Source organism: Sebastes umbrosus, chromosome 16 (genome assembly GCF_015220745.1).
Source record: "Sebastes umbrosus isolate fSebUmb1 chromosome 16, fSebUmb1.pri, whole genome shotgun sequence".
In the NCBI taxonomy this organism is placed as follows: Eukaryota; Metazoa; Chordata; class Actinopteri; order Perciformes; family Sebastidae; genus Sebastes; species Sebastes umbrosus.
Window position 1 is genome coordinate 21,021,742 of NC_051284.1, and position 24,298 is coordinate 21,046,039.

Here is a 24,298-nt window from a genome sequence, read left to right on the forward strand (position 1 = left end):
AGGAACTAAAGCTTTTATAACTTTGTAAACTAATGGAATGCCCCTTTAGCCATGACAACAGGATGTCGAAGGATTTGTATTTGTCCTTGATTGGGTACAATGAATTAAGTGCATTAGTCTACCTTCATAAATCCTTCACTCTTGAGCTTGTGCAAGTTGTTAGCAGCGCTGTGCAGCCGTTTCCTCTGCGAGTAGAGGACGGAGTCGGCCACCTGCCACCAGGTCCTGCAGTTGAGCAGCAAGGCCAGGCCCACCACACTGGCCATGCCTATCAGCACGGCATTTACTGTCAAGTTATCAGGGTCCACCTGGGAAAATAAAAGCATTGAAACTGATTACCGGGGCGTCTAATGATCTAGTGGTTAGAAGGCATACTGTTTAAACACAGTGTCATCGATTCATTGCTCTAACCCACCTTAAAGATGGCCAACAGGGCCGTGCCAGTGATCAGGCATCCCAGTGTCACGGCAAACAGCACGAAGGAGGGAACACAACATGTTTTCTTCCACTTTTTACCTGGGGTATGAGAGGAAGGTAGAGGATAACATGAGAGAGAGCACTTAGATTATACACTCTAAGTAAATCTATTACCACAATTTACGCATATATTAAGATCATTTGAAGAAGGATGTAGTAAATAGAGAAAAGACTGCCTAAACCATCCATTTTAAGCAATGGCTATACTTACAAGAGCTCCATTATGCTTTCAAGAGTGTCATTCTGTCAACAGCATCCTCAAATCTAATTTGGCAGTGATGCAATTATATGAAACCTGCTTAAAGCTAGTGTTGGCAATCTTCTTCAAAAGAATTTTTTTTATATTTGTTGAAATTCTCTTTACATCATGACAGCAATCAATAAATAAAATGCTCTGACAAAAAAGGGGGACTGTTGCAGGACTGTAATAAACCTGTCCAATCATTTCATTCAGCCCTACGTTCCTGTCTACCTACCTGCCTGCCTACGCACACTCTGCCGGTGCACTAATTGCACGTCACTGGAGTCTTCCACAAGCTGCTAGCTTGACAGCTGTGAGTACTAACAATAGCCATGTTTGTTGTTTACATTCATAATCATAATTTTGGAGGAGTGGCTTTGGAGGGAGGCCTCACACCTCTTCCTAACATACAGCGAGCGAGCAAACTCTGGCGAATGGAGCACGAAAACATGCCCAGATATACTGTGGGCGATGTCGCAGCACGAGGGAGGGATGATATTTGCTGTTGTTATTTTCTCCCTCTGTAAATGAGTAATTGTCTAAGTTATTTATTCATATTAACGTCATCTTAAGTTTTAATCATTTCCTCAGCTAGAATGATTCATTTTTATGATTTGTACACTGTGACATTTATATATACAGTAGGTTTACAATGATATAGGCTGTAATAAAGAGTGATATTGATTAATAGTCATTAGCCAATTTTGACCAATGAAAATAAATTGGAGGTGGAGGTGGAGCAGGTGCACGAAACTTTGCGAAACTAGAGCCATAACGAGCGTTTTTTCAAACAAGCGACACGCCGCTTAGCCTGTTCGCTGATGCATGGATCAGGTTAGGACATCTTCATTGGGAAACACGGAAATAATCTGATGTTCGCTCATTCGCATCGCGTCCAGTCAGGTAGAGGTGTGAAAGGACGAGCTCTCAGTGTTGCCGACTTGGCACTATCTCGCTACATTTAGTGACTTTTGGAGCTACTGTTGCTGGCTACTTTCATTGGAAAAGAGATGGCAACACTGGGCTGAGTTTTTTGGTTGGATAATATTTAAAATCCAGCGTACTCTTTGCTAGTTTCTCAAGATTACCAACTCTAGCTTGATGGGGGCCTGGTTTACTGTGTAATTAAACAGGATTATATTTCACTTCTTCAAATTTAGATTTGCAGTCTACAAAAATTGTACAGCACACATAAATATTTTAATTTGTCAGCCATTAATAGATATTAAAGCAAGCTCATAATTGCAAATGTAAGGTTATTGATATCAATTACAGGTCTGATTGTGACTCTGTGTGCTGGCTGAAACGTCGTTACGTGACTGACATTTTAAAGCCAAAGATAGCAACGTCACCTTGGATCTCATCTTTCTTGAAAACCCTGAAGAGCCTGGAGGCCATGAAGCCAAACTCCCTCTCACAGGCATCAGAAAGCGTGGCGATCATCTCAGCCATGGAGGTCTCCCCTCCAACACTGGACAGACGATTATAGTCTGTGAACAGGAACCTGCGTGACATGTGAGAAACAGAAATGAGAGTGAGACTCCAATTGTTAAGTGTTTACAATTTTTTGTCTTGGACCTTGGGAACTGACAGAACTCAGTGTATGACTCAGCAGTGACTGTGTGTGTGTGTGTCAGTGTCACCTGACTGGCAGTGCGCGGGTGGTCTGCTCAGGAAGTTCAGGGGGGTTGACGAACATCAGTTTGAGCAGCAGCTCCAGGTAACCGACCTGGCGAGCCAGGCGGGTGCTGATGACCCACGCCCAGTGCCAGCTCTCCCTTTCACGCCGACTTCCGAAGTACACCAACACTGGAGACAGTAGAAGAGGTGGAATTGTTTTAGCTTTTTAGTGAGGTAACAAGCCAAAAAAAAAAAATCAACTCATGATTACAATAGCTCTATTCATAAACCTCAGTAAGGGCGATTTCACAAGCCATAATCCCTTTGGCTGGTCCGAATCAGAGTGAAATTGATAATTCTGGTTGATTTTTTATTTAGTCTGGTTTGATTTCACAGTGGACAAATTAAAGCGACCCACATTAAAAAAAAAAAATTGCTGAGGGGTGTGTATGAAGCGAAGAAGATCGTTTTCGTGGACTTTGACATATTGCTGTCAAAGTGTTTTCACTTTGACTCGACACTTATCTATTGTGCGGACGAATCCCTTCTCCTCCAGTTTATCTCCAATGACTTTATAAACATCACTATTTTTGTGGATTTTATTTAGCATATTCTGTATGTTCTCTTTTGCCCAAACGCCATTATGTATTTCAACCGCTTACAAGGAGGCCGTCAGTTATCATCATCAGTTATCATATCAGTGTTGCATTTCTAGCTCATCTGTCTCCTCACCGAAAAAGATGTAGAGCAGAGCGAGGAGGCTGAGGGAGACGGCAATCGCCAGCTTGGGATCAACAGTAAAGCCCAGAACGACGGCCACTGAGCCGCAGAGGAGCAGGGTGAGAAAGACCACCAGCCAAGAGAACTCGAACAAAGGCTCTATCTGCTGGCCTGCAAAGGTCTTCATCTCATCTGATGACAAGAGGACAGAGACAAATTATCTCATGTCAGATATTTCAATCAAGTATAAGGGGAGATTAAAATATAGGACATTATGTGAGGATAAGAAGCAATATGAAAACAAACTCATTTACATTGAAGGAACTAAGGAAAGGCACTGTCCAGAAAAGCAAATGTTCATAATTCGGTACTTTTCATCTTTGTATGAGACAGTTTTTAACGCTGTGGGCTTACTTACCCTCCAGTTTCTTTAGAAGGAAAGACTTGCCGCTGCCCCACTGAGCGTAGAGTCCAACACAGATAGGTGGCTGCATGGTGGGCTCACTGAGGATGTCTGCTAGAGCACTGCTATACAGGTCATAACCCAACATGTCTCCATCTGACTCAGAGGGGGAGAGGTGCTCTGAGAGAGAAAGAGGGAGAGAAAAAGTTAAACAGTGCAGAAGAATATAAGAGAAGACAAAAGTGAAATGGAAAAATGGCTCATACTGGCTCCAAATATCTGTGTGAGGATGCTTTTCTGGTGGGTACAGTCGATGTTGTATGGCGTCTCTCCAGCTTTGTTGGGGCGGTAAAGCAGGCGGCCATCTTTAGGGTTCCTCAGCAGGAGCTCAGCCAACTTTCGGCTTCGTCCTCGGATGGCGATGTGGAGGGGCGTGTCACCTTTCTGAAGGAAGAAAAACACCAAATTGACTGAAAACTAACTATCTGGAAAACACTCCAAAAAAAAAAAGTGGGCAAAAAGAAAACCTCCAGAACTAAATAATGCCAAAGTATGGTTATGACAAGATTTTTCCGCACATGTGTGTGTAACATGCCATGTGTTTTAAAAAGTACCTTTTCCACTGCAGACACCTTGGCTCCTTTATCCAGCAGGAGTTCCACTATCTCTATGTTCCTCATTTTTGTGGCTTTGATGAGTGGGGTCTCTCCATCCTAAAACGCAAAGACACACATTATCGATATCATTCTGAAATTAATTTTTAACAGAACACAATGGACCTTTAAAATTACAATTAATCAACAGTACACAAGTGAAAAAACATACCACTGCCTACACACAGTAGTTTTTCAGAAAGAAAGAAAGCCTAGGGTAGGCTGTTATAAGGCAATATTCATGGTTGTCTGCCTGCATTTTTGGTCAACAGTATTTTTACAGATTTTTCAAAAACAGCAGATTTCTGTTACTAATCGTATTTAATGCAGTGAATGGAAATATTTTAAACTTTTATATGTTAACCTTTTCCACTCCTTGAGGGCTCCGGCACCCTCGACCAACTTCATTTTTTTCAGAGGCTGTAGCAGGCTCAGTTTTAGAGCTAGAGTGAAACTACTGGTATCATATGAAACTAGAAAACCTTCATTGTAGTGAGGCCATTTTTTTTAAATGATCTGTTGTGACCTCTAGGAAAATCACAGCCTCATGACATTTTACAGCCACAGACTAGAGACCTTGTACACTTTCAAAATGTATTTTAATTAATTAATTAAATAATCTCTTTTTTTAATTTCTGATTTATGACTAGAACAACGTGACACACAGTGCTGAGCTGCATCTCAAATTAATCTGCAGGTTCACAGCTTTCAGATGATGCACACAACTTCTATGTGACATCTACTGTTGACCTGCTATCTCCCTCTAAAGAGCCCTTGTCCCCCCCTGAAAAAGACAAAAATGGGTCTATGAAAAAGAGGGGTGGAGTGGAAAAGGTTAAATATATATGAGAAATCAGGAGAAATAAAGAGAGAAACATGATACTTTAGAAATGACAATGAAGAAATTTAAAAGATAAGAGAGTGTGCATTTTACTACCGAGTGTGTCGTACCTTAGTGCAGCTCTCGGTGTCAGGGTTACACTGCAGGATGTCTCTCACCATGATAGCGTTGCCTTTCTCCACTGCCCAGTAGAGGGCAGTCTTTCCATCCTGATGTGGAAAGGACAAGGCAAATACTAGCTTGTTAATCTTAGAAAAAAGAAACTGTGTCAAGATGGACTAGTGTGCATAACTGAGAATGCAGTGTATTATTTTGTATTGTGCCTATTATATGTATATATGTGTGTAGAATAATGCATAGGGCATCAAGGAGTGTCTGTTTATATAGCAATAATACTTGTGTAAATTTGTGTAACCCCATGGAATAACGTTCAGTTTACCAAGAAACAACAGAGCAAAACAGTGTTGAGTATCAGTGTGACATATCACATAGAGAACACAAGAAGGCCTCATGCCGGTTTATAAACATCTATAAGGCAGCAGAGATAGTGGGAAAGGAGCTCCTACCAGGCCCCTGACGTCAATATCAGCATATTTGTTCAGCAGAGCTCGGACTATCTCCACATGACCTCCTCTCACAGCACCAATCAGCATCGTCTCCCCACTCTGAGAGGAAAAACAGACAGAGAGAGACATGAATTGTATTTCATTTATGCTGTATTACTCTTCTACATCTTCAATCAGCCAGCTTGTAATGCTGCTGTACTGTGGCCTCACCCTGTCTAGGATATTGACATAGGTGCCGGCATCCAGCAGGTCCTGTACGATCTCGGTGTGACCCTCCTTGGCGGCAATGGCCAGGGCCGTGTTGCCATCTTTGTCCGTCATGTTGACATTTGGGTTACACTTCAGCAGCTCCTTTACAACCTCTGTGTAGCCACCTTTCACTCCCACAATCAGAGCCGTCATTGAGTTCTGAAAAGACAGAAAGAAGTCTTGGTTGGTGCTCAGTATAGCAAACGTTCAATAATGTATTGCTGTATATTAACAAATTGTATTTCCCAAATGTTATCAGTTTATTTCAGCAGCTCTGGGAGACACTACAGGCTTGATGGCAATTTATTATTGATATATCGCCTAGCAAGCCCAATAACTCATATATTTTTCCAGGCACTGGAGTCTCTAAATCACACATAAATGAATTGCTCTGCAACATTAGCTACTCCAGTTCCATCCGATTATTGATGCCACATATCGAACCATCACATCTTTCAGTTTGTGACAGCACAGATGCAACATGACTCGAAGGAGCACAGATGCGCTGCGTCATAGATGCAATCAATTATTTAATATTGCTGTTTACTAATGAGCTTGTGGCACTGGGGAGCATTAAATCTTGATTATGTGAAAACTACACTGGCGAGAAACAGGCCGCTTTGTGTGTCATGGCACTCGCGATGAACCCAAAACAAAATTGGACTCGCTCAGCTGTTAAACAACCTGTTCAGACTACCAAATCAAATACTAACATTGTTTAGGAAACACTGTCAAATATTATACTATGTCAAATAAGTGTGGTTGCAAAGCTATAGAAGGCATTGTAATGTGGATATCAGCACTCAAAAACTATAATACCAATTTTCCATATTTTTCCAGACTTCAAACTTTGAAAGGTTTTCCAAACTTTCCAGACACATCTAAGAACCCTGACAATAAAAACTAGATCATTGTGTAGGTATAGTGATCAAACTTAATAATCAACATTATTTTATTATCTGATTAATAAAAAATATCATATTTTACTTTAATCAATATCTTGTCAGACATTGCGCCTAATTAAAATTTTCTAATATGGTCTAAGGGTGTCCCAAATACTGAGATGGCTGATGGCTGAGATGGATGGCAGAGTGCTACAAAACATGTATTTCGGTTTAATTAAAAGGCATTCATTTTTAACTATTCTGTTATTCTACATTATTGTTTGTTATAGGAGTGTTATTTGTTATTGAATAAGAAGCATTTTCCAAAAGGTTTGGTGTGTTTTATGCATGTTTGTAATCCCAAGGAGTTAAAAAAAATATATATATATATCGGAACGCCAAAATGAAAATCGATTACCTACCCAACGAATGAATAACCAAATAGTCAAATATTCAGGTCTAGTCCTAATATGGTCTTATTCATAATTGTGTAAACTACAATTGTAAACTGCAATTCTACTTACTCTACTAGTGTTGGATCTCTATTGAACGCTACTGACGAATAGCAAACAACAATTCCCAGGAAATCGACTTACCGCTCCTTCTTGGTCTACATCAGCTCCGTTGGCCAGAAGGTGCATCACACTGTCATAGTGGCCCCTCCTGGCAGCCCAGATCAAAGGAGTGGTACCATACTGCAAAGAAAATATGATTGAGTGCATGAGTAGCAAGATACTATTCAGTCACCAACCCGGGGACTTGGGAATAATCATGAAGGAAAGATAATAAATAAATGAAAAGGGACTGGGGGGAACTGGAAGGTGGATGTGGACCAAAGCACTTGGATCTTTTAATCTCATACCACTAACTACATCTTCTGTGTGATTAAAAGCAAGTAAATGATGAACATCTGTCAGCATGTAGTTACCTTGTCGGAGCAGTTGACCTTGGCTTCGTGCTGCAGCAGGAGATGGACAATCTCTGCGTGGCCTCGACCTGCCGCCCAGATAATGGGGTAGACGCTGTACTGTTGGGCCAGAGGAGAGGGGTGAAGTCATGCTGACAGTAACTAATGATCGGTGTCAGGCCTGCGGTTGTACTAACGCTTTAAGCCAACTTACATGACGGAAACAGCAGATGACGGGGGAAGGTTGTGTTTACATTTTGTTACTGTAAAGTTATGTGTACTGACATTTACAACTAATGTGTATCAGTGAGATGAAACATTGGTTAATATTTACATGGAGTAATCAGAGTAAAACACATCATGTGAACACTTTCTGTAAAATAAACTGCCCCATTCATGTACTGTAAACATACCTATTATCTTTGTAATTTTATACATAAAGAAACAACAGATGCCAATGATGTTATTATTATGGTGTAACTAAATCTCAGTACCTGACCAGTGATGTTGGGGTTAGCTCCTTTTTCCAAGAGCAGCTGGATCACATCTGTACGACCTTTATAGGCGCCCCACATGAGAGCGGTCCAGCCTCCCTGAGTAGGACACAGAACACAGATGAGTTTGAGAGGAGACAATTTGTTCATGACTACAAACAGGCTGCACAGTGCACTGTGATTCGTATATATATATCCCACGATATCAATTTGTATGTTATCCATGTAATTGTGAATGAGGAAGTATAAAGAGTGGTGAACACCACGTAGAGATGAGGTCGGGATGGATGGGGAGGTCAAAAAACACCGGCCTTTCACCCAGGAGACCGGTGTTCGTATCCCGTGTGAAACTAAAAGTCAATGTTGATTTATTTGTCATATAACTTCCATCCTGGTGTTATTTTAACCCAAACCATGATCTTTTCCTAAACCTGACTATGTAGTTTTTGTCAAGTATTGTCAAAGTTACGCCATTTCCGATGTCGCTTAACCACTTCCGGTGTGACATAATTTAACTTCGATCTTTCCTAAACCTAACAAAGACGTTCTTTTGCCTAAACCAAACAAAGTCGTTTCCTGTGAAGACGGAAGTTTATTTTGAAAAGACTGGAGTGGAAATTGACGCTGTATATTTGTTGGAAAACGCACGAAAAATTAAGAATAATTTTTCGTAAGATATATGAACCACGTCGCTACAAAACACCTCTACATATAGAATATAAGATGTGTATGTAATATTCTGGATATCATTATAGGTATTATTTTATTATAATAAGGTGTGAGGGCAGCAACAGTTTTTCATTGAAGCAGCATGGGTCAAATCTAAGCAGACTTTTGTGGTAGGAAAATGTGCTATTTACAGCTGGTGTGACACACTTTCCAGTGAGTGAACAGTATCACACAGAGTGGTTTATTATAATCCCACTGTGATGACTGGCTGTGATCTGTCCTGTGCAGCTTAGACACTCCTCGCACGTCAATGAGTCACTTCCATAAAGTCACAGAGGTATGAGAGGTGTAAAATCAACTCTAAATGTCTCATCTTACATGATAAAATAGTAGAGGTAATAAAAAAATGTAATCTTTGAATGTCAATACAGACTTCTCATTACTACTCATTACTTCTCATTAGGATTACATTTTTAGCATTTCTGGCTGCTGGAAAGGCACATTGCCTCTCGAGCTAGGACATCTACATCACAACAAATGTGCTGAACTCCAGGTAATAAATATGTGTATCTCATCTGCATGTTGCCAAATAGTCTGCTCTTGAATAAACAGAATAGCTGCTACAGCGAGCCTGCAGACCGTCTGCCTCTGAAATGTCTACATCCCAGGACTAAATCATATCACTGCCCCATGCAGAGACAACCAGAGCTCAGTAAATGGTATTACTGCTGGAGAGGAGCCATCGCACATAAAGTAATTTCATTTTATGTCCATTTACAGGCTAATGGATCATCCAGTTCAACCAGCACTGGGGTCATTTTACAGAAACCACTAATGCAAATACAATCAAGACTTTATTACATTTTGATCGAATAAAGACTACATGTCAAGATTAAACTTACAGTACAAGTTTGAGCATCTTGTTGATCAACCTCTGATGTTTTAGTTTAATGTTTCAAGTATATTTAAGAGTTTGACACGGTGTCTCAAGGTTCTTTGTTGTTTAGCTATCACGTCTTTTACCCAGAAACATACATTGTCAAATCATTTTGGCACCGAGGATACGTTACTATGCCTTAGTCATGCTCCACCTTACACACCAGTTTTATTTGATCTTTTTAGGATATTTTTCTTGGCATTTCAGACAACAAAAGGGAGGAAATGCGACAAACTGAGGACGTTGCAATTACATGCGTCTCATCCACTGCAATTACACCGCGTCCCAAATAATAGATTGCCTTTTTGTGTCATATACATTTGTTTCAGTACATTTCATTGAGATAATAAGGTTTTATGTTGAATACAAACTGAAGGAAGAGGCCAGAGCAAAATCTGATGCAAAATTATTTTAATAAATAGTTCAACGGTAAATCAATTCAAGCCTGATCTCAAAATTCTGCTGAAGTATTTGCGATTAAATGTAGTTTTGGATCAAGCATAAAAATACATTTGAGAGGCGGGTAAGTGATAGTTTAGTGGAGTAGCTTATGTCCTGTACGGTAAGCAGCGCCACGAAACTAGGAGCACTCAAGATGGTCAGTTTTGCTGCACTGTTTAGACACACGGAAAATCTAACCTGCATTTGGTACTTGGCGGTTGTTAATTTTGGACCCTGAGGATGAACCACCTAATTCTCACACCGCAACTTTCGCACCTAATTTACCTTTTTTACCTCTTTTTTTTTTTTACTATTTTCTTGACTTAATATTGATCAAACTTTATGGCCTTTCTACAGAACATGGTATTATTATTATCGTAAAGTATACAGTTATGGATAATGGCATGTTAGAATTAAGTTTTTCATATATAAAACAACAAAATCAGTGTTAAACTCAGATTTGAAATGAAGAAAAATCTTCCTCTCTCTGTTCTCACCATGTCTCGATGCTCCAGGTTGGCTTTGTTCTCCAGCAGCTCCCTCACCACCTCAATGTGGCCCTCCTTAGCCGCCGAGATCAACGCTGTCCAGCAGTCCTGCGCACACAGACAACCTCTTACCGTGGGAACTCACATCAGACTCCAAATCCTGTCGGATAAACGTCTACGCGGCCCGGGGAATGCTCAAAGCACTGTACCTACCAGCTGGTCATACCAGGTGCTCATGGGACCAGGGTGTCGCATGGACAGACAGGAGTGTCAGCGAGTAAAATGTGAAGTGCAACTATAGTATGCAATGCTTCTCCTTTCTTCTTATGCATTAGAGCAAAAGTGAGCACAATTTTGAGTGTGCCATGTGTAATAGCAGGTTACATGTACGTGAGATGTTAATGAGAGGTGTAGTGTGTGAGCATGCATGCGTGTGTCTAAGTGGGAGGGCGTATGCATGCATGCGTGAGTGTGTACGTGTGTGGGGGGCTGGCTTCTGAAGGTACAGGGTGTTGGCCAGCGAGTGGATCCTGTCATTTAGTCAGAAGAGCGAAGGTAAAAGTGTGTAATGACTTATCATTATGGCTCATAATAGCTGTGGACTAAGCCCGAGTGTGGTGAGTTCAGCAAGATGGAACATCAAGGCCGCTGGTTCAGCTACGTCTTCTTTGTCAAGTGGATAATGTGGTTAAAATGACCACATTGTTTTTCACCTGTGCCTGGACACTGGTGCGCCACGTGTGCCTGTGTGTGAGGGTGTGTTCATATTAGGCAATTTAAGATTGTTACGCATGTGCATGCTTACAATATCATCCAAGTTAACGTTGGCTCCTCTGCTAATGAGCTCTTGTGCTATCTCCAGATTGCCCTGCTCTGCTGCCACCATCAGGGGAGTCTGTCCATTCTGAAAAAAAGGAGAGAGAGATGGAACTGAAACTGTGATAAAGATTTTAACACACCAACAAGCCAATTAATTACACTGTTTTCTCTGTAACCTTCTGATAACTCACTGGAAAAAGAAATGGCAGGAAGTGATGCTATTTGACAACTTAACTCAAATCCTATACTGCAAGACAACCTGATAAACAATCCGTTAATGCAACATACACAGAAAAAGCTTTTCTATTAGTCAGGTTAAGGAACAATGTGTAACATTTTGGTGGATCCATTAGCAGAAATGGAAAATAATATTCATAACTATGTTTTCATTAGTGTATAATCACCTGAAACTAAGAATCATTGTGTTTTTGTTAGCTTAGAATGAGCCCTTCATATCTACATAGGGAGCGGGACCTCTTCATGGAGTCCGCCATGTTGCTCAAACACTGGCTCTAGCGAGAGCCTTTCACGTTTTTACGTTACCTGAAGGCCACCATAGTTCTCCGACACGCTTGTGAAAATGTGGTAACGTGAGCAGCAAAGTGCAAAACCGTGATAACACCAGCCACCGTCTGACTTCCGTTGCTCCTAAAGTAGTGTTATTATGGTAAGGATGGCCTCGGAGTGAGGTGAACGGTGTTACCACGGTTTTGCAACCGGCAGCTCATGTTACTGCAGTCTTGGAAAGGGAGGAGTGAGCGGAGGGGTACTCAGTTGGTTGCAATCTGTAACCACACCACTAGATGCTGCCAAATCCTACACACTGTACCTTTAAGGTTAAAGATGGTGTTATTCTATTATTTTTTCTGTCAACAAATCTCAACAAAAGACCAATATTTTTCCAACCCAACCCATTCATTCTTACTGAAGACATCATCTTTAAAAACAACTTAATATATTTAACAAAGGGTTAATACTTCCCTAAAACACATTAAAACTTCGGGTTCACTATTGAGTATTTAAAGCAACAGGATACAGGATACAGGATTTACATGGGATTGATATGAAAATAAACTGCGTGGTCATGGAAATGAAGGCACAGGTCACTCAGTCTAACAGTGTGGCTCATTGATGTTTTTAAATAGTTTTTGGACAACAATGGGGGCCTATGGCACAGAGGAATGAGCTATATCAGGGTCTGGCTTTCCACATACCCCTCTAAAATCTCTACATTACATCAGTATTTAGTTTTTCTATGCGAACTTAGTGCCTATAAAAAGTATTTACCCCCCTTATAAGTTTTCATGATTTATCCTTTCATGAAATTAAATCAAAGAGGGCTTAATGTGGCTTTTTTTTTTACATTTATCAACATGTAGCCCCCCAGGTTATTTTTGGTGAAAGTAAAAGAAATCATAAGAGTTCATTGCATATCCCTCGGTACTGCTTTATGTTATTTTGGGCTAGACCAAGTACATTAAAGGGTGACATATATGCTAGTGACCCCAGAAGGTTAAAGGAACATAGAAGATTGACTTGGGTTAATACTGACTTGTTTATCTCTGTGAAAGGTCAAAGTACTATTTTCTTGGTATACTATTATTGAGAGTATTGTGAATCTTTTTTATTTTACATATTTTTGATATCTTTCCCTTGTAGTTAATGAATTGAGTAAATTGTTGGGGACATATTTGTTATGTGATTTTTATTAGGTATAAACATAACCACAGTGCAGTCACATATAAGAAATAGGGAGGAAATAATTATGGGTTATTAAAATAAAGCAACAACAGGAATAAGGGTTTAACTAAAGCCAACCTAGGAATTAAGTTTTACAAACACAGGGCGCTACCTTTATAAAAAGGTGCAGAAAGCGCTACAAACAGATAAAGAGTCTTAAATGTCAAAGTGAAATCAGATCTCCACAAAGTGATAATGACACATGAAAACTTCCTGGGGGGCAATTTAAAAGAAAATATGAACCCTCCATAAGCCAAACACAATATCAAGTTTTATATCATATTATTCATTTAAGTGTAATGTCCAGAAATGGCTTGTTGAGAACCAACAATGTCGGCACTGATGCTATTTTTATCCACCTTTAACATGACTGAAGGCTACTCATACTGTACTTGTATTTTGTCCTCTCATATATGCTAATTACCAATGTAGTATGTTCTTAACTATTGTACATATTGTATTATTTTTAATATTCTAGGATGCCTAACAACGTCATGCAAAGGGACTGCCGATGAAAACTAGTCTCTCAGCTAACTCAGGTACATTTACATTTGTTTGAATGTTGATTAATGTACATTGTCCACTTTCAAATTAAAATTTGATTCAATTAAAGTAATTTGTCTTCTCTTTACAATCAGTTTCAGTAGGATTGTTTCACTACCAGTATCACTTTTCCCATAAAACACTTGTTACATGATCTCAAAGAGCCTCTCATTACTTCATTACTGTCTGCTCCCCAAAATATTCAACTTGAACCAAGCGGATGGTTGTTGTGTTATAACTGACTTACATCGCTCCTGCTGTCCACGTCTTTGAACTTGTCCAAATGTGCTTTGATGGCAGCCAGGTTCTCCTCCTCCACGTAGCTGAACAGACTCTGGATGGCCATCGAGGTCATCTTCATGGAGGTGGTGGTATCCATGGCTGACTACTAACCACCTGTACACCACTGTAGAGCGAAGAGGAAAACAGATTAGCATTCGCAGAAGGCTAAAGATACGAATGGTATCTATCTGGCCAGCACAGCTAAATGTACAGCACTACTAAGAGAGAAGCAGAATTTAAAGCCGGGAAGAGGGTGTGGTGTATCTTTGAAGTGATGCTTGGCAATTAGCAAGTACAGTCCAAAACCAGCTCACACGCACAAACTCACCCATACAAACAAAAAACAGAGGCTGCATCTTTTTGCTATGAATATCACAACATACAATCAGAAAAGAGGGTCCTATTTTGAATACAACTTTTTAAGTCTTTTAGAAAACAAAAAACATGGAAATTGTATTTGCACATGCATTGTTGAATTTATTTTTCACTTTTAAAAGTAAAAGCAGATTGTCAGAAAGTGTCAATTTTGCTGTACAAGCATCTGTATCTGCCTTCACTGTCACACCAGGCACAACATACGCCTCCACAAACAAAGTGGACCACCAACGTCAACATTTAAGACACATTTATAGACAGTTTCAGCGGAATTGCATTGCTAGGCAACAGCTTGGGTCCATGTTTACTTCCTGTGAGCTTATGTCATTCATATACACTGCAACAGGAAATAAACTGGGATACATTTGGAAGGTTTGTATTTACAACTGTGAAATGGTCTACATGTGTCTGTTTCAACCTGAAAGTAAGTGTGTTTACAATAGGACAATGCTTACAGATGGAAACCTTGCCTTAAAAAGAGAAATAAACTATTTATTTGGAGGCTAACAGTGTGCAGACCTCCGTTTGACCCTACAACAGGACAATACACTGAACATGCTCATTACACAAGAGCTAACAGGGGAGTTGGTTCAGTTCAGGTTAGTTCAGTCTGCCTGCTCATGCTGAAAACATGAAGTGAAATCTGCTCTGCTCAGTATAATGAAGGCAGGGAAATCACAATGCTCGGTTCAAGAAAGTCCACCAAGTCATCAAATACCGCTAAAGACAAACAATAGTCTTAAAACTTTGATCCTTTGATTTAATGATGACGTGGACAATTGGTGCACTCGACTGTGTGTTTCAATTATATCAAGAACGACCTCAGCTCTGCCCTCCTCCACTGCCTTAAATTGGACTTTGTGGAACATGTGTACACTAAACAAGAAAAGTTCTGTTTTGTTAAGTGCATGAAAGTACAATAGGTGCACTGTATTTCACTGAAACGGCTTTGTATTGATGGGGAAACGGCAGTAAAACACAGGCAAATGTCTGCATCTGACAAATCAATGCAGACGGCCCAGTTTGGAGGGATTATCTATAATAAGGCTCCTTCATTCTAAAGAATTATATTAAACCCATGACAGACTATCATGTGATGTTCCTCAGTCATCTTTAACCATTTTTACCCTGAAGTTCAACAGAAGTACTCACACATGACATTTCTCTCACTATTGGGCACTGACCATAGACTGTCTATAAAAAGTGGACGCCGTCACGTCACCTTTTGGTTTGTGGACTGCCGTTTTGAAGCCCCGAGTTCGACATTTTTGCCGTCACCATCTTGGATCTTGGTGGAGCTAAATACAACCGAACGCTGAATAAGACATTTTTAGGCCACAAAAGGTTACATTTAGGGCTGTCAATCGATTAAAATAGTTAATCTTGATTAATCGCAAATTAACCGCACATTTTTTATCTGTGAAAAATGTACCTTAAAAGGGAGATTTGTCAAGTATTTAATACTCTTATCAACATGGGAGTGGGCAAATATGCTTACTTTATGCAAATGTATTTATATATTTATTCTTGGAAATCAATTAACAACACAAAACAATGACAAATATTGTCCAGAAATTACTCACAGGTACTGCATTTAGCAAAAAAAACAAAAAACTCAAATCATAACATGGCCCCTTTGAAAGGGTCCCCTTTGAAATTGTCCAAGACAGTTTTTCCTCGCAAAAATTTAGCCAAAGTTTGGAGCATTATTTAGCCTCCTTTGCAACAAGTTAGTATGACATGGTTGGACCAATGGATTCCTTAGAGTTTCTAGTTTCACATGATGCCAGGAGGATCTTCAATTTAGCTTTATGAATTTGCGTTAACTCATTATTATCGCGTTAACTTTGACAGCCCTATTTACAATTAACTTTCATGAACTGGAAACACACTGTGAAAGAGTTAAAGTTGTACGACAAAAACACGGACAACTCCCAGACTGGACAACGCCGTGGCAGCGACCTGTCACTCACAAGGTAGCCACGCCCTAAAGCATACCCTGCTTTATGGTCTATTTGACTCTAAATGGGACCATAATTTACTAAATGAACATCATGCTGTATTGAAGAAGACTTGAAACTAGCGATTGAGACCATAAACTCATAATAAATCAAGTGAGAAGTAGGGTCATTTTCTCATAGACTTCTATACAATCAGACTTCTTTTTGCATCCAGAGTCACCCCCTGCTGGCTTTTAGAAAGTATGCAAGTTTAAGGTACTTCCACACTGGCTTCACTTTTCAGACCCAGAGGTAGCCCACTGGAACTGACAAGATAATAATAATAATAATAATAATATACTGTAAAATATCACAGCTTCCAGACACAAAAGAACCCCCCCTCCACCATGGTTCTTTTAGCTGTAGTAGAGATTCAGCCAATCGATGAAAAACTCATTAATGATTCATTAAATTGGGCTCTTCCATCATGGTCAGACTCACTTCCTGCCACAACAACACAGAATTAATCTGCTGCATTCATTGCTTGCAAGTTGCCTTGGCAATGGGTTTCACATTAAGACCAGCAAGCATGCTGTTCAATATTTCAACATAATCTGTGAGACAAGCAGCTCAGGCTCAGGTCAATAAACGCTTAAATGTCACGTGTCAGTACAAAAGGCCCAAACCAGTCTATACAGTCAAATTCAGAGCAGCCAATCAATGAATAACTACATTTTTTTTTTCTTTTCTAAAGTCTGACCCTGTTTCTTCAGTCAGGGATCACCTGCCAACTCCCATATCAGACAGTGTCACACAATATTAAAAAAGATCCTTTGTTTACAATGAAGGAAATACGAGCCTGTTGACACACCCTCCTCAGCTCCTTGTCTCTCAGGACAATGGGTGGACGATAACACCACGCAACAACCAATCAGTAAACATTTTGCTTGCTCTCTGTTGAGCAATGATCAGATGGGAGCTCACACACACACACCTCCTTTTCACAAAACACACCTAGTAAAAACCAGTAGAGACAAAACACCAATAAAAAACAGTAAAAGCTATTTAAACAAATGATAAAAGCTGCTAAAAAGACACACAGTCTGTAGAAAACACTAAAAATGGTGAACAAAAGAACCCCTTACCTTGGTGTAGGTTGAAGCTTTATATTTATTTTGATATTCAAAACCAATCTTTATCCCTCGCTCACTCGCACACAGTATCAACAAGCACTGGCGGGCTCATGCTCATCATCCCCCCTTCACTCAAGGCTGAATATTAGATGAGGGGGCTGGCCTACGCCCATCTCTTCCCAACACAATAGACACACGACCGGATTTCCATTCATTACATGCACTGGCTCACCACCAAATTACACAGATAAAAGGGGAGAGACAATTAAGATGTTGGCTTTCATTCAATGAGTAATGTAATAAAGCAGGCTAACATTTGGTTGATATCAATGGGAGCCGTCACTGACAGATCCTTGTGACTTGAGTGTGTTTAAATGACTCAATTGCTAATCAGTTAAAGCCAAAATGTTAAACTAATCCTGAAATACTGTAGTTTTATTCAAATATCTAATACCATTGACCATAAGAAATCCCTTAACCTTCAGGTTGGGCTGGGAAATATTGACAAAATCTAAATAAATATCACACAATTTTAAATTAAAAGTCTAATTATTTGTATGTATCAATAAATGGAAAATATTTTAGAGTAGGGCTTCAACTAACAATTGTTTTCATTATAGATGAATCTGGTTATTATTTTCTCAATTAGTCAATTCATTATTTGATCGATATATTGTCAGAAAATAGTGATAAATGTATATTAAGATTTTCCCCAAACTAACCAAAACAACAAAAAAGAAAAATAAGAAAATATTCACACTAAAGCAAGCTGCAGTTTTGTTTGGCATTTTGCTTTAAAAAAAAATACTTTTTATTCAATTATCAAAATTGTTTCCAATTAATTATGTGTTGATCCATTTATGGATTAATTGACAAATAATTTCAGCTCTATAAGAGGTATTAGTTAATATTCACTTACAAAAGAGAAGAAGAAGGCACACAAGAAGACATTTTTAATAAGGACATTTTTTTTCCCAGCCTTCCCACTTAAATATTAAAATAAACATAAGAAATATTAAAAAAAAATGGTGACCTTTAATCTGGCAATATCTTTATTGTTTGCTCATGTTTTTCACCAATAAAAACTATTTGGATATAGCCTATATATATATATATATATATATATATATGTTTTTCTTATATATTAAGATGCTTTCTCTGAGACTTTTGTATATGAAATTATGCTGGAAGTTCTGACTAAAACCTTTATTCTAATTCTAATTTTTATTCTAATAAACATTATTTTCTAATTAAATTCTAACAACAAAAACAACAAATTTAGGAATTTAGGGCAAAAAAAAAATCTCAGATGATATCTTGTCTGATTTTACTATACATGAATATTATTTATATCAATATTTAAAAACACGCAGATAGACTTTCAGGTCATATGCGGTCCAGTATTTATGTAAAAATACAGTTCCACTTGATATCATCATAAAAATGCTGCTATCTCTGAACACACACAACATGAACATGGAAGGCAACACTGGATAGGATCTCTAAATTTAACCAGTCAGCTCTTCATGTCTTGTCATGTGGGTATGAAAACTGCTGAGGATTTAGTTCCCTAACACATACCAGGGTCTGCTCCAAAAAAAACAGGTTTACTTAGTTGTGTGGCTTTACTTTAAACTTTAAAGTAAACTTTAAAAGCACAACCTGGACCTGGTCTTAGTTTTACTCTGGAAAGGTTATCCATTTAAATGAGTAAACATTCTGTTTGAAACTGATCTCTGGTCACAGGAGCTGCTGGAGAGAAACTAAAGCTCAGCTGACAAACAGCCAACTAGGACACCAACATTTCAACATAGTGGTGATACACATACTGTGGGTTTAATTATGCTGGCTGCATGTTTCCTGCCTGTACATGCAAGTTTCTAAAAACAGATATGGCACATCAGCCTGTCAAAAAGTAAACATCTGGATGACACACACACAGATATCATGTGACTAGATAAATAAAGTAATAACATACTTTTCTGGTCTGTAATGACAGACAAGGATGTTAGAAGCAGACTAACTTCCCTTGTTTACTACTGTCACTAGGAAGCAACACTCAGCTACAACAGGCTAACTGTTAGCTCAGAGTGGCTAACAGTTAGCTCTCCAACAGGTCTTCTTTACACTTTATCACCTTTAAAAAGCAGAACAAAAAGTACAATGTACCACCTGAAGTTCTCTTACCGTGGCTGGGCTGCTCTGTAACCGTTTCTATTTTGATTCCCACCCGGAGAATATGGTCAGAAATGCGGTTTTGTTTCATGTCAAACTGTTGTGGCTTCTTTGCTTCTGTTTTTTAACAGAGCAGCGATGTTAACCTGCTACAGTGACGTCAGTAGCTCCGCCCCCTACTACCACTACCCCTGGGTGGTTACGATGACGTCACATGTGGCGGAACACCTACCAACCTACCCACTATTTATTAAAATAAAATAAAAAAAAAAAAAAAAGGAAGGATACAATCAAAAAAATAAAATATTAAAAGGAAGGACCCCGTAAAGAAAATTAAAAAAATAAATAGGTAAGGACCCCATAAAAAAATAAAAATAAAAAGGTAAGGAACTCATAAAAAAAAGAAAAAGAAAAAAGGAAGGACCCAATCAAAACAATAAAACATTAAAAGGAAGGACCCCATAACATTTTTTTAATAAAAAGGTAAGGAACCCATAAAAAAAAAAAAAATATATATATATATATATATATATATATATATTTAATATCTAAGTAATTACCACAACATTTTAAATTAAAAGTCTAAATATTTATATGTATCAATAAATGGAAAATATTTTAGAGTAGGGCTGCAACTAACAATTGTTTCCATTAAAGATGAATCTGGTTATTATTTTCTCAATTAGTCAATTCATTATTTGATCGATATATTGTCAGAAAATAGTGACAAATGTATATTAAGATTTTCCCCAAAACAACAAAATATATATATATATAAAATAAGGAAGGACCCCATTTGACAGGATTACTGTTGGCAGTTGGGATTTTGTACTGAAAAATATATATAAATCTATCTATATATAGATAGATCTATATATAGATATATAAGGAAGGAACCCATCAAAAAAAAGAAAAAAGAAAGTGATGAAACCCATGCCCAAAAATATCATACATTTTGTCAATGTCGAGTCCAAAATAGTCCAAATATATGATTCCCCATTATACTGGGGACCCCTGGAACCCCCTCAATGACCCCTGGGGGTCCCCGGACCCCACTTTGAGAACCACTGCACTAAACAATAGATGAGGGTCAATTTATTATGAAATAAAGTGCAAACCAAGGGAGGGCATATCCAAAAAAAAAAGAGGTTTCTACAGTGTGGGTGCCCATTCTTTGGGTGAGCCAGACAACTGCATACACCTTTAAAAAAAAAAAAAAAAAAAAACTGTACTGGAATATTTCATAGTAGGAGGAAGGGAAGTCTGATGTCACAGCAACATCAACATTTAAAATATTGTTGAATAACCTTGAACAAACTGTTTCATCACAACAATTTAGCAGCGTAGGCCTTTTTCACAGCAGACACTTTGACTTGTAATAGTAGGAAAAGCACAGGTGTTACTGATAACTTTAACGATGAAACTGAAGCAGCTAAAGGAATACAGCCATTTTTAATTTGATCATTTACACCTGTGCTTATTTTTCCTACTGTGACATGTCAAAATGTCCTGTGCATAAAAAAAGGCCTATTGCACCAATATCCAGTGGTGACGTAGAGGACAGTATATTGTGACATGACCCCTTAAATACCCATTTCAGCACCATATGTAGACAGCATTGCAGGGACTATTGTAACATTTATACAGCTTTCCAGCAATATAAATATAGCAGTAAAAGCAAAAGTGTGATTAACAAATTAATAATGTCTGCATGACATAGGCGTGCTAGTTCCAAGGATTTGGTATTGCGCACATTGGCTCACTATTATGACTCACTGGGAAACTAATGAAATTAGTTTCACCTGTGCTTTTCCTGCTAAGACAAGTCAATATGCCTGCCGTAAAAAAAAAAAAAAGTCTATTGTAATAATGCAATAACGTTGCACAATAACATGCAGGGACATGGTGTGTTGTTGAGATTTTCCCTTTGATGCATGAGCATGCCCTGGATCAAATGCTAACACTTTAACATCGGTGCTAATATTAATATCCATTACTGGACAAAAAAAAATTAGACATACATTTTGAAACATCAGTTTTAGTGTTTAAAAATAATTTCTCTTTATTTTTGCCACATAAATCAGAATTTTTAATGTACTGTTATACAAATCTTTCAATAAATTTCCTTCTGACACAAAAATAACCGTTATGTTACACAGGCGCACACACACACACACTACATGGAGACATTTGCACACACAAACACACACACGCAGCCAGGCACACATGCTCACATACACACGAAACAAAAAAATGCGCCATTCATGATTTGGCACTTTGGACATATGGAGCCGTTTTGCATTGATCTGCTGGTTCGGGTGGCCATGCAGTGCAATAATCGCTATGTTTGTAGAATGACGTCCCTTTCCTTTTAAGTTTCGGCCACGCTCGCCTACACGGGGGCCCAGGCTACAAATATAGTTTACATGAGACCAACATCGACATGTACGGATCACATGAATACTGGTACACACACAGTTATGGCAGGAATATGCAAATGTTAGAAAATCTTAAAAAGAAATGACACCTCTGCTGCTTTTGTTATTATTTTTACATAACGCAAATGCACCAAACCAACTCAAATTACTGACAATTAGAAGAAAAAAACGTCAAAGTGTTTATGATATCGTGGACTTGAAATCCCCCAGGCTATTTCCTGCTCTAACAGATACGTAAAAATGTGTCTTTTGACTGTCCAAACAACAGTGAGGTTTCAGGTTGCCTCCTCTGCACCACATTTCCTTCACTTAATCCATAAAAATGTCTAATGATGCAGAAATGTAGCACAGGGGGCGGCTGTTTGAACTGCTGCTTGTTATAAACTGGATGATTTGAAAAGGCTTAAGGTGAGCCGTGAACCAAAACAACGCGTGGAACCAGTGTTTCACCCTACAGTAAATGCACCCTGAAACATCCCCTACTCTAACATAAGTGCACACAATATGAAATAAGACCACCACAGCTGGTCTATTTCTTTGAATTTTGTACAATATTATGTCACATAGATAAATAACCAGATTTCCTCCTCACAAATGCACATTGCACGCTCAACATAGTTTGCAAAATGTGCTTTTATGCAACTCTTCTTTTACATTCAACTGGCTTATAATAATTATGGCTACAAAACCTTTTGACGATTAAATAAGTCTTCAGTGAATGTGGTAATCTGACTGGATTTATGTAATAGATGTAGGATTTAAGACAATTAAACTGTGCGAGTGTTCAACGGTGATGTTAACAATCCACTGTGTTTCCCCAATTATACAATTTTTATTGTTTAGGACTTGCGTTAATTAAATCGTTTTGGATACTTGTATTACAGAGGCCAGACATTTGAACACAGAGGAAATTTGTCGTGTGAAAAATATGAAAAAAATAAAAAATTAAATCACACCCCTGAAACCAGGTCAGAAATCACAACAGGGTAAATGAGCTCCCTTTGAAACACACATTTATCTGACGAGTCGTGTTTGTCGTGAAAAAAAAAAGCAGCAGATATGAAAAAATATAAAAAGAAACAGAAATCCGTTTAGTAACTCTTGAGTGCCTCTTTTCCACTCCTGGAGACGGACGAGATCTGAATTCCACTTCGGGACTCTCTAAGTCAATTCATCCCAGAAAACAAAACAAAGCATTGAGAATGGATTTGAAATAGTGTTGTCACAAACATCTAAATACAAAACACGTACAATGTGAATTCTTCTCCAATAAAGATTTTAAAAAAGACATAGAAATCAAACAATGTTTCGAGGATCCTAAGGCCTGTTTGAAATTGGCAGCTGATGATAAAGGTTATGTTTCGTTTACATGAACACACTTTTCCGTTTCCACCTAACAGAGGCTCGTTTCCAGACAATGACAAAAACCCTCCACATACTGCACGTCTAATCTGCATTTAGGGTCTTGCAGCGTGCTATCCAACTGTTATGTCATAGTACATTGAGGGTTTAAGGCAGCTTGGACGTCTTCATATATCCGCTAATGTAATGTAAAGTTACCGCTATCACTCGTTAGTTTACACCGTGGCCATTGTTACATCCTGGTATCCGTGTCAGAAACTGTGATTGCTGTCATCCTTGCTACTGGAAGTTTTGACAGAACATTGACTTGTGTTTTTCTGTCTGTTAGGATTCTCAGAGCGTCCGATATTTGGTTCAGGTAAACAGACTCGCCACACTCCAGCTCTCAGTAGTTCGTCTCAGTGTCTCTGCTGCTGAAGGGGACTGTGCGTTGCTTGTCCTGAGCCTTCATGTGGCTTTGTCTTTCTGGTTGCAGTTGTTGTCTGTGCTGTTGTGGTCCGTCTGGTTGTCCTGTAGGCTGTCCTTCTGGAGGTTGTCCTGCTGCTCTTTGGCCTGCCGGCGTCTCGATGTGACGGGAAGGGCCAGCACCACCAGGAGGCAGAGGAGATGTAAGCAGTAGTACCAGGACCTGCAGAGACGTCCCAAAGTGAGAATTATCTCAACACAGTTCTTTATAAGGAGTAGCTGGAGAATAAAACCAGAAAATGTGTGCAGGCCATAAAATTGTAAGTCTGTTTTTTACACATGCCGCTGGTGTGGCTAAAAACCTAGGGATGGCAATGTTGGGCAGTCGGTCCACCGCTTTGGTCCAGACTGAAATATCCAACTATTGGATGAATTGCCCTTAAAGGGGACATATCATGAAAACTTTTTCAGTGCTTGTCCACATACATTTGGGTAT

General features: G+C 38.9%; 2 protein-coding genes across 6 annotated transcripts in view; both read right to left on the bottom strand.

The window, feature by feature from the left end:
• The window catches only part of kidins220a (kinase D-interacting substrate 220a), a 55,524-nt gene extending 35,672 nt beyond the window's left edge, over window positions 1–19,852 (bottom strand). Inside the window, exons 1-18 of one of the 5 annotated variants that reach the window (XM_037796182.1) lie at window positions 19,610–19,852; window positions 13,940–14,098; window positions 11,396–11,494; window positions 10,600–10,698; window positions 8,056–8,154; window positions 7,583–7,681; window positions 7,251–7,349; window positions 5,732–5,929; window positions 5,522–5,620; window positions 5,066–5,164; window positions 4,076–4,174; window positions 3,728–3,905; window positions 3,477–3,641; window positions 3,071–3,250; window positions 2,362–2,527; window positions 2,071–2,222; window positions 416–516; window positions 123–308 (exon numbers count right to left, since the gene is read on the bottom strand). In XM_037796182.1, the coding sequence (XP_037652110.1) occupies window positions 123–308; window positions 416–516; window positions 2,071–2,222; window positions 2,362–2,527; window positions 3,071–3,250; window positions 3,477–3,641; window positions 3,728–3,905; window positions 4,076–4,174; window positions 5,066–5,164; window positions 5,522–5,620; window positions 5,732–5,929; window positions 7,251–7,349; window positions 7,583–7,681; window positions 8,056–8,154; window positions 10,600–10,698; window positions 11,396–11,494; window positions 13,940–14,071 (2,250 nt within the window). In that variant the 5' untranslated portion in view covers window positions 14,072–14,098; window positions 19,610–19,852. The remainder of the gene's footprint in view (window positions 1–122; window positions 309–415; window positions 517–2,070; window positions 2,223–2,361; window positions 2,528–3,070; window positions 3,251–3,476; window positions 3,642–3,727; window positions 3,906–4,075; window positions 4,175–5,065; window positions 5,165–5,521; window positions 5,621–5,731; window positions 5,930–7,250; window positions 7,350–7,582; window positions 7,682–8,055; window positions 8,155–10,599; window positions 10,699–11,395; window positions 11,495–13,939; window positions 14,099–19,609) is intronic. The other 4 variants (XM_037796178.1, XM_037796179.1, XM_037796181.1 and 1 more) reach the window with 4 other exon arrangements.
• Window positions 19,853–21,633: 1,781 nt separating this feature from the next.
• The window catches only part of mboat2a (membrane bound O-acyltransferase domain containing 2a), a 56,360-nt gene continuing 53,695 nt past the window's right edge, over window positions 21,634–24,298 (bottom strand). The window contains exon 13 of the mRNA XM_037746338.1: window positions 21,634–24,025. Within this exon, the coding sequence (XP_037602266.1) occupies window positions 23,845–24,025 (181 nt within the window). The 3' untranslated portion in view covers window positions 21,634–23,844. The remainder of the gene's footprint in view (window positions 24,026–24,298) is intronic.